The sequence below is a fragment of the Lepidochelys kempii genome, chromosome 4 (genome assembly GCF_965140285.1).
Source record: "Lepidochelys kempii isolate rLepKem1 chromosome 4, rLepKem1.hap1, whole genome shotgun sequence".
Classification (NCBI taxonomy): Eukaryota; Metazoa; Chordata; order Testudines; family Cheloniidae; genus Lepidochelys; species Lepidochelys kempii.
This window is the reverse complement of record NC_136383.1, coordinates 43,255,335-43,266,328: the sequence shown is the minus strand read 5'-3', so window position 1 is coordinate 43,266,328 and position 10,994 is coordinate 43,255,335. Positions and strand designations below refer to the sequence as shown.

The 10,994-nt window shown below is 38.9% G+C and overlaps 1 protein-coding gene across 2 annotated transcripts in view; it reads right to left on the bottom strand.

Moving 5' to 3' along the window:
- Positions 1-1,193: 1,193 nt before the first annotated feature.
- The window catches only part of INTU (inturned planar cell polarity protein), a 100,137-nt gene continuing 90,336 nt past the window's right edge, over positions 1,194-10,994 (bottom strand). For both annotated transcript variants that reach the window (XM_073341086.2, XM_073341087.2), the window contains exons 15-16: positions 4,134-4,291; positions 1,194-2,138 (exon numbers count right to left, since the gene is read on the bottom strand). In XM_073341086.2, coding sequence (XP_073197187.2) covers positions 2,027-2,138; positions 4,134-4,291 — 270 coding nt within the window. In that variant the 3' untranslated portion in view covers positions 1,194-2,026. The remainder of the gene's footprint in view (positions 2,139-4,133; positions 4,292-10,994) is intronic.

Sequence of the window (10,994 nt, the reverse complement as noted above, 5' to 3'; positions counted from 1 at the left end):
TGGAACTATTTGTCTTACTGAGCTAATACTTGAATTTTCCCTCTGTTTCCGTAGAGAGTATGTTTAAATTTATTCAGTACAACAAATGCAGCCAGATTTTAAAATGTATTTAGGTGCCTTTCTCCCATTGGTTTGGGAGTTAGGCACCTAAATACCTTTAAAAATTTTATGGATGGTCATCAACTGGGCTTCTTCAGCTGGAAGTAGTGCAGTAAAGATTGTTTTCCTTTTTTCTAAGCTCCTTCTTCCATGTGCAAAACAATCCCTCCAGTTTAACACTAAGTAGTTTTAAAGTAGTATTGAAGCATTTTGCCTTTCCAAAATGCTGTACACACATCAGTAATAGGATTATATGTACTTTATAAACAATAAAGTAGACCTCAGATCACGTCTGTGGCTATCATCATTCTGCAAATGGGGAACACAAATGCAGAGAGATTAAGACCAACATTTTCAAGATGGCCACTTTCATAAGTATCACCTGACTCTAACAAAGACATGCTTCTGTTTGTATCCCTCCTTTTATTTCAGCATACAAGTGCCTTATCTTGCCTAATATGAATCCATTTAGTTAAATTGGTACAATTTTCTCACGCAGACAAGACCCAAGAAATATATTTGATAGTGATAACCAACTGAAATTACCTTTGATTTCTTCAACATTTTTCTTCAGCTTGAGTTATCCAACTGTACTGCTTAAAATGCAACTTTAAGTTTAATCATACACTTTAATAGCTTGCTGGGCAAACCATGAGAAGCAACCAGCGATGACAGAACCAGAAAGAACAGTTCAACTGTTGACATGGAATGTGATGAGATGCTCCCCAAGAAGCCAGCACCAAGTGTTAGGGTTGGGGGGGAAAAAAAAAAGAGAAAAGGGGACTAAAAATATACATTCTAAATAAAACCAGCTTTTAAGAAATCTGTTGAAAATAGCAGGCCTGTGGATTACAAAACTTCCAACAGTTTGTAGGAAATATGGGCTTTGTAGAAGACATCTTGATTTTGCAAGAGTTTTGTTTCCATTTGCCTCATAGAAGCTTTTTTATAGGCTAGCCAATAGGTATATGAAGAAAAATATCCTACTGTAAACCATAACAAGGCTAACCAAATTAATATTGCCTAATGTGACAAACCAGAAAATGGATGAGTGTGTACAAGAAATATAGAAGGCACACTGTTTTCCCCCTACAAATATACAAATTTCTTTATTATAAAAGCATCAACATCATATAAAAATAGCTATGTTCGTGCCTAGCTTTCAGAAACAAAATTGCCAGTTAAAGCCTTTTTTCACATACTTTCGTACCTATTATACTTTCATAAGGATCAAAATTACTCTATAACAAATGTAGCACTTTGTTATTTACAATGCCATTCATGAAATCTATTAAAATATCAATATTATTATAGCCCTTGGCTGTATGAAAGATCACAATGGATAAAAAAGATAACATGCTAATTTTGTGTTTTGTAGCCCCTAATCCAGATGCTATTGGTTTCCCCTTCATTTTGATTAACAGAGGAGTACTAAAACCATCCAGCAATTGTTCATGCCATCAGAGCTTCATGTGCTTAATTACCAGGGAAAGTTATGTTTTTTCTACTGCTGACTGCCAAATATCTAGACAGTATATCAAGTGTAATATCTTGCAGTTGATATTAAACATTGGACATTACTGGAATGTACATGTTATGCTAATATTTTATGTAGTAAAGCTACACTCAGGATAAGTAATTCCATCTTTTTATTCATCATGATCCATTTGACTGTATCTAAAATTAATGTTTTTTGCTTCTCCCAAAAACATCGTCTCCCGTAGGTTGCTGCTGATGTAGTAAATCAGCAGTAACGTGTTACTTCAGTGTTTAACAGAGCTAGTCCACAAGGCAGATTTATTTTTTTAAAGCACTTCAAAATAACACACAGAAGGACATCATGATTTACTCAGTTTCTGTTTATATTTAAGTGCTTTAGATGGATTCCAGCAACTGTTCAGGACTGCTGCTTAGTCAGGAAGCACATCTATGTAGCTAAGCCAAAGGACAGTTTAAAAGCCAGTTCAACAGCAACTTCTGTGACTGAATCATGAAAACAGACATAAAACTCCTGAGGTTTTGGATGTAGGAAGAGTCTCCTGGAGAAAAACAAAAATCCAGTGTCAGAGGGAGGTGGTCACTGTTCTAGAAATTCTATTTGTGTTTGACAAGGTTTCAATAGCAAGTTGAAAGTAATTGCAAACAAAGACTAATAGCAGATTTCCACAGTTCTCCTGGAAATCTTTTAGTTCCCATTTATTAGATATTTAAAACAATTTAAATTTCACCTCTACACAGTTTTCTTCGAGACTCTGTCGGGCAAAAGTTCTTCATGTTCTCAATATTCATTCCCACGATACTGGGTTCTCTGCAGTATTTCAAATCTCAGTGCTCTCCAGCTACACTCACAAGAGTGCTTGAGAAGAAAACTATAGTATTCACGTCCTTTTAAATTTAATATTGTTTTAGAATTCCTACATGTCAGCTCTCTGGTTGCCTACCATGTGGGAACCAAAACCATGAAATTATTAATATGTGAGCACAGTAGTTTTCTCCACAAGTGGTACTGAGTTTCACTTGATGTCACACATTGAGCATGCTGAGACTGGAAAACTGAAGCTTTTCTTAACAGGGACAGCAACAGTTTAAACAGTACCCAGGATTTTAACCTGTTAAATCTTAATAGCATTACAGCTGCTCACACACTGTAGTTACATACACTTATTTGTCTTCAGTAGTATATAGGAGTTTTTCTTTTTTTTAAATATTTGAGTTGAAGGAAAATTGGCAGTACCATAAATTGACATACTTTGTAATAAAGATGAGAGTGGTTCAGGAGATATAAAGAATTTCTAAAATTATGATTCCAGACCAAATCCATTATTTATTAATTATTATTAATTATTATTATTTGGTTACATTCACCATAAATGCTTATAAACAAGAGTTTGTGCCACATACTGAAATGCGGTGTTGGGAAGATTATTCAATGGTAAGTTGGTTTGTGGTCGTCTTCTCCCAAGCTAGCTGGACAAAAGTCTTTACTATTGGCTTTATAGCTCCACAATTGAGGACACAAATTCAGTGAGTCAATCAACTACAGTAAATAAACTCCAAGCCAGCCCCTTGCCCTTAATAATTAGCTGCTGGCATGCTGAAAGTATGGCTCAATGGGAACCTCAGTCTTCCTTCTTCTTCTTTTTCTATCCTTCTAACAAGGACACCAAAGATAAAATGAAAGAGACAAAGAAGGAAAATTACTGTTGTTGATTAACAGATCGTGATCGTACTTTCTGAGTACTGAAGCTATAATGCTGACAAGTAAAGGCTGTGGCCTGCTAGGGTGGGAGAAGGAGGATATAGACAAGTGGTGGTTATAGAATATGGCCAAATGCCGAGGACCTAAACAATTATAAGATTTGCTATAGTCATAACTCTTTCAAGTTACACTATAATTATCTTCCCACTATAAAGTAGGTTTGATGTTTAATATTTACTTCACAAACTCTAGCACTATGTGGTGCCAGGCTATACAAATAAGCATGAGACAGTTGCGCAATAAGGACCATACCCACCAGAACTCAATTGGGGATCAATCTGAAAGATCACTTAAGAAAAAATAATTAACACTTAATATAACCAACAACAGAAAAGTAATTATAATCCATTTATAATGATAATGGCAGAGTTTAATTTCACGTGTTTGTATTTGAAAGCACATTGAAATAAAGACTGCTTTACAAAATGTTGCAAGTGGATTGGTAGTTTAATATCTCAAATATGTTCTCCCCAGTAATAGTTAAATTTGTTCACTTCTCTTTTCATCCCCTCTGAATTTTGTGCATTTCCATCGTTTGTTCCCCCACACCACTGAATAAGAGTTGTGTGCTGGAATAGGAGCACAGGTATGATTCACTTGCAAAGTGGGGACAGTGCACAGGTCTGAGAGGTTAGGAAGAGAACAAAGAATACACAAGATAGAGCAAGATACCAGAATATCAATACATAGCTACAATGGTGGTGGCTGCCATAGAAAACTCTACTATAGATAGATACATCTGAATTTAAACCTGAGTAAGTTTCTTTCTACTTACCCTACAACCCAGTAAGTCATAGTTGGTGGTGGTTTCTTCTGGTCAGTCCAGTTATCAGGAGAACACTCAAACAAAACCCCATGTTCTCTCACTAGATTGAGGTCAGAACTTGCCTTTCTGGAATCTGAATTGCTCCCACTGTCTGCATTTTTCTTTTTCTGTAAAATAGCAGTTTAAATGTTAATATAGTGTGAAATATTTTTTCTGCATAAACAGAAGGATAATGAACTGCAGTGTGATTCATTTGGGAGGAACAGGTAAGTTGCTGGTTCTGTGTAGGATGATCTTGATATCACAATTACTATATCCTGTAAAACAAGATTTGGAAGGTAAAATTAATTTCCTAATGTGTAATTTTATTTTCTCCAAGTGGCTACACACAGTTCTGTTAGCTTGACAGTGATAGTCTTTCAGACTTTGTTTCACATAGTGAGAAGGATACAAGCTCTGTTTTGTGATTGTTTTTCCTCTCAAAACTGAATGCTCACTCTCCCTGCTAGCGCATATGAGGTAATACAGCCACACTGAGAAGCAAGGCATGCTGCCAAAGCTAAGGAGAAGCAAGAACAACAACAAAAATGTGACAAAACAAATAATAAAACTAAACACTGCACCAGAAAAGGACATTTGAATGAACTTGCTTAGACAGGAGTTTCTTTTTTAAATAAACAATTGAAATAGGCAGCAGGTTTAAAAGGCAGCAGGTTTAAAACAAACAGGAAGTATTTTTTCACACAATGCACAGTCAACCTGTGGAACTCCTTGCCAGAGGATGTTGTGAAGGCCAAGACTATAATAGGGTTAAAAAAAGAACTAGATAAATTCATGGAGGATAGGTCCATCAATGGCTATTAGCCAGGATGGGCAGGGATTGTGTCCCTAGCCTCTGTTTGCCGGAAGCTGGGAATGAGCGACAGGGGATGGATCACTTGACGATTGCCTGTTCTGTTCATTCCCTGTGGGGCACCTGGCATTGGCCACTGTCAGAAGACAAGATACTGGGCTAGATGGACCTTTGGTCTGACCCAGTATGGCCATTCTTATGTTCTTAATACCTTGCTAAAAGCACTTTTTCTCTCTTGTTCCAAACATTCCATCAAAAAAGGGTATTCCTGTGCTCTGCCAAGTCAGTAAGAAAACCTTTGTAGAAGTGCAGGATGTTTTCTCATTGAATAGCTGGCACCCACATGGAGAAGATAAAATTATATGCAAGGAAACTAATTTTCTCTTTCTCCTGAGAGAAAGTACCCATTGTCCTGTTATTCCAATATAGATGATGGCTTCCCTCTCACAAAGGGGAGGCAAAACAGATCCCAGTGGGGATAAAACATTCAGGGTGGGAGTTTCAAAAGTGCTTAAAATGGCCTAACCCTGCTTCTGCTGAGGTTCCTGGGAGTTTTTAATAAGTAAAACTAGTGCTTAGTAAAGGAGTGCCCAAGGAGTGACTGAAGATCAAATTGTTACATGGCAGATCTCACTGTAAGATGCTCTGAGCTGCAATGCCCGTGAGGTAGACAAGAATCTGGTGAGTGGGCCCTTACTGTTGCAAAGAGTTTTAACTAGACCAGGAATAGGCAACCTATGGCACACATGCCAAAGGCGGCACGCAAGCTGATTTTCAGTGGCATTCACACTGCCTGGGTCCTGGCCACTGGTCCCAGGGGCCCCGCTGCTGTCCTGGGGTACCTGCTGCCAGCCCGCTGCCGGCTGCGGGTTCTGGCCACCGGTCTGGAGGGCTCTGCTGCCTGCCTGAGGTCCTGGCCACCGGCCCGGGGCTCTGCAGCTGCCGCCAGCTGTGGCCCACTGGCCCCAGCCTGGGGCAGTGAGGAGTGCAGACCGGGGCAAGAGGGGTCACAGCTCAGCACCCCCACCTTAAAAATTGTTCCAGCGCCACTGTACTGGGATATTTTTAAGTCCTGATTTGCTGCTTACATCACTCTCACGCCACGTGGAACAGTGCACTGCGTATGACGTTGAGATTAGAAATGTACATGAAAGAACTGGAATCAGAATTTTCTGACAGATTTCAAGATTTCCAGTGATTTGGCCCAATGCTTTCTTTTCCAATTAAACCTGAAAAGTTAAACGAAAATGACTTGGATTTGTCTGTATTTCAGTGGATGGGTGTTGAAGATTTTGAAATGCAGCTCACTCAGTTAAAAAGCTCAGAATTGTGAGCATCAAAGTTTGGAGATCTGCGGAGTGCACTTGAAACTACCGAGAGAGATCATGGGGCCTCTATTCTGACCTGCTGGACGTGCCTGCCAGTGAAATTTAAGTGTGAAGAAAATTGCGTTTGCAATGCTTTCAGCATTTGGATCCACATACCTGTGTGAACAGGTATTTTCACACATGAAATCTGTCCTCTGTCCCTCTTGGAGATCAGTTAACAACTGATCACTCAGAAGCCTGTGTGCAGCATAAGTATCCAAATACTTGCCAGACATTGGAAAACTCAGCAAGGAAAAGCAAGGATAAGGATCACACTAAACTGATAAGATCTGCACTTTAATTTAATTTTAAATGAAGCTTCTTAAACATTTTAAAAACCTTATTTACTTTACATACAACAATAGTTTAGTTATATATTATAGACTTATAGAAAGATACCCTCTAAAAATGTTAAAATGTATTACGGGCACTCAAAACCTTAAATTAGAGTGAACAAATGAAGACTTGGCACACCACTTCTGAAAGGTTGCCGACCCCTGAACTAGACAATCTGTAGGTCTTAAAATAAAAGTATAATGACATGAAGAGAAACTGAAGTGCATATTCCTCTGAACTGGGTTCTGCTTCAACAAGCAAGTAGTGTGGAGGAAATGCTAAGGTGGGGGGAATTCCCCAGTTCCCCTGGAATCTTGCAAAGACCTCTTCTCCTTCAGAGCTGTTGCTATGTTGAAGGCAGAGGAAAAGAGGCCTCCCTGGAAAGGAAAATATACAGAGGAAGCCCTGAGGAACTTCTGTTTATCTTAGGCAGAAATAGATGACAGGACTTTCAACTTGGCTGTAGTACTGCAAGTCTGCCAACAGGGGTGGAAGACATTTAACTTGCTGGGTGGGGCGGGGCTGGGGGGAAAAAGATTGCTGATGGAAAATATCAGAAGAGGAACCTCATATCTACCAGCAAAGGGAGGGACAAAGATGTAAAGTCCAACAGTACTGGATTAACAGAACAGTGGGTACCCATGTGGTCGAAAGGTTTTTAACTGCTCAAACTGTGCTGCTTTTCAAAGTTGATACAGTAAACTTCTGAAGCACTGCTCACTAATGCAATAGTGGAGAATGAAACAAAGAGTATGGGACGTCAAACGGTAGACACTCTAGGGAGGGGCTGCATTACTGCAGAGAAGAGCTGCCTCTCACAGTCTGGTCATGCTGATGTGCCAAGTCGAAGACCTAAGGTCACTAAAAAAGCTATAAATATATGTCATCTAGCATTCCAAATGTTTCTCTCAAATAAAAATGTGTAGTTGTCTTATCCAATTTTCCTTTTGACATTTGTCCACCATCCATAATTTAGCATCATTTACACTACTCATTCAGAAACTAACAAGGACAGGAAGAGCAGGGAACTTGTAAATCAGGAATAAGGCGCACTGGCAGAGCTATGTAGGCTATTAGTCCTGTACTTTCATGAGCATTAAAATTCCTTCCCCTTCACATTTATACACAGATCAGAACTGTGACACGCTATACCTCAAAGTAACACCCTAGAACCCACATATTCAACACTGTGATATGATTATGATATGTTTTGTACAAAATATGCCTTGTGAACCATCATTTAAGAAGTCTTGATTTGCTGAACATTAATACCCTGTTGGATTGTATGTACCATCATTGTATGTGAAGTTATGAAGTATTGCTATATGTATTACTGAAATATGTTGTGAGGTTGGAAAACACCCAGAGCTGGTCTTTCAATTGCAACAAAGGAGCAGCTATCACTGGCCAGACAGGCATTAATGGCCCACCAAGAAGAATCCACTCTCCCAGCGGCTCCTTAGAGGGGGCACTTATGCAACAGAGACTGCCTGACCAATGGGGACTGCCTGACCCCCACATCACAGCACGGATCTTTCTAGCAGCTGGAAGAAGGTATAAAGAGGGACAGTGACATCATCACTTGGCCTCTCTCCCCTCCCATCTCAACACCTGGAAGATTGACTCTAGAAGACAAAGATTTTGAGCTAGGGAGATTGGTCCAGGCATAGAAGGGAGTCCAGTCTGTGTATTGAGGAACTGTGAGCTGCCTGTAATGTGTCTGTTAGGGTTAAGAGACTGCTTGATCCAAATCTTGCTTAGGGCAGGTCCACACTACAGCCTAAGTTGATATAACTTGCGTCGTTCAGGGGTGTGAAAAAGCTCCCCCCACAAAGCAATGCAAATTTCACACTGTCCACACCAGCGCTATATTGGCGGGGGACACGCTCCTGACAACACAGCTTCCGCTTCTCACTGAGGTGGAGTAATTATGACGACAGGAGAGCACTCTCCCGTTGGCATAGCATGTCTTCACCAGACGTGCAACAGCGGCGCAGCCTGTGCCGCTGTAGTGTAGACTTGCCCTAAGTCTGTTGAAGTCAGAATTTAGACTGCATTTCTATTTTACTTCTTAGGTAACCAATTTTGATCACTATGCCTGCTGCTTATAATCACTTAAAATCTATCTTTCTGTAGTTAATAAATCTGTTTTATACTTTACCTAAAAGTGTGTTTTTAGTTGAAGTGCTTGTGGAATCTCAGCTCAGGTTAACAAGGGCTGTTTCACATCCATTACCCTTTCGTCAGAGTGGCAAACTAGTTAATGAGTTTGTATTGCACAAGGGAGTCTTGAACAGTGTAAGACAGTATATTTCTGGGGTGCAAGGCTGGGGTGATTGACTGGTGCCTATCTCTGTATGATTCATGAATGGCTCAGGGAGCATTCATGCAATTTTGCTGGGTGTCAGACAGCCCAGGCTGGAGAGTTAAGGGAGCACAGCGGTCCCCCAGTTCCAGGTTGTACCCCAGGGATCCTGTACAAAAACACATTCATTTCAGATGCTGAAGAAAAACATCAGAATCTAAGTTGCCTGTCACCTACTGTACAGTATGTAGGGTTTCTAGTTTTCAGTGTTTATTTTTCCCCATTCCAGTGTTTATTTTGAATTTTTGCATACATTTAAAATAGTAAAAATCAGTGATTTTTCAGTGTTTAGAAAATGGCCCAAAATTCATTATTAATCAATTTTATTACCATCATTTTGGTCCAATATTGTGCATCTCTATAAAATTCCAAACACACAGCAATATTTTGTTGATCTAAAAATCATACAATGTGAATACATATTTCTGTGTATCTTAGTTATCCATTTATCATGCACTGTAAACTAAAAAGTCACAGCTTCCAAATGCCAAGCAGACAGCTACAGCGTATGTTGCTGGACCAAATTCACAAAAACTGTCTGTAAATTTTCTCACAGGAATAGTCCAGTCCCAAAATGTTATAAAACTGGGTTACACGTGTGCCTGATTCTCCTCAACAAGAAAATCTTTGTTCTCCATAGCATATTCATCAGTTCTTTTTGACCTACAGGGCGTTGGGAGCTCAGCTGGTGTCCACTGTAATGACATGTGCGTGAAACAGGCAGGAAGGGTGCATGCTGATGTGGCTGTGGCCATAACAGATGTTTTCACTTTCAGACGTGTGTATCCAATTTTTATTGGTTACACCTGGAAATGCCTACGCATGTGTCAGTGGTTTCTTTATCCAGGTATTTTTGGTGTAAACTAAAAATTGGAAACCTCATGTACTTGTTAGTTGTGACCAAAGGCAATCTGAACTTAAAAGAAAAGGTTTTTCAACTTGTGTTATTTTAACTACTTATATGCAAAACCAACATTCTCCTTTTTTCAGCTACATTTTCTGCTTGCTTTTGGATTTCTGTACCTCCCTATAGAAGTGTCAAAGGTATAAACTAATTTGCAGCCAAGATTCCAGTCAACAGAGCATCAATTTATGTACAGTTGATGAAAAAATTCTCACTATTCAAGTATTATTCTAAGTATTAAGCAATCCTAACAGATTTATGTCTGGGTAACAGTCCAATCTGAAAAGACCTCTTAGGTACACACACCTCACACCTCCAAACTACAAACAAACTTGAAGGAAGACTTCACTGCTGTTTGCAAACTGTATTCATTCACTCTGTACAAGTGCTTTCCATTCCTCACCATTTGTGAGAATTAAAGTACAGTTTTGCCTACAGGCAGCATGGTGAGGAAATGCCACCTGGTCAATAGCTTGGGATTACTTCTTTCTCACTAACTGCTCTGTCTGCTACTTCTAAGAGCTTAAAAAAATGGTACACAACATCCATGTATATTTATGTCAAAATGTAAAGTTTTTGCTCCCAAAGGAGCTGGAGAGTTCAAGGAATTAGTCATGGATTATCAGCTATTTGGTTCAAATCAGTAATGACTGACAGTTGCTACAAACAAACCAGGACTGTAGAAAAAAATTGTACTGCACACACATCAGTGGATCTATTTATAATCCAAGTCTCTAAAGATGTGACATTCATTTATTTAGTTTTTTTGTGTGTGCATCGACTATTATCTTGCATCTAGGTGAATTATATACAAAGTAAACTAGGACTGTCAAGCAATTAAAAATATTAATCATAATTGTGCGATTAATCTTATTAAAGAATAACAGAATATCATTTATTTTAAATATTTTTGGATGTTTACTATATTTTCAAATATATTAATTTCAATTAAAACACAAAATACAAAGTGTACAGTGCTCACTTTATATTTATTTATTACAAATATTTGCACTGTAAAAAACAAAAGAAATAGTATTTTTCAATT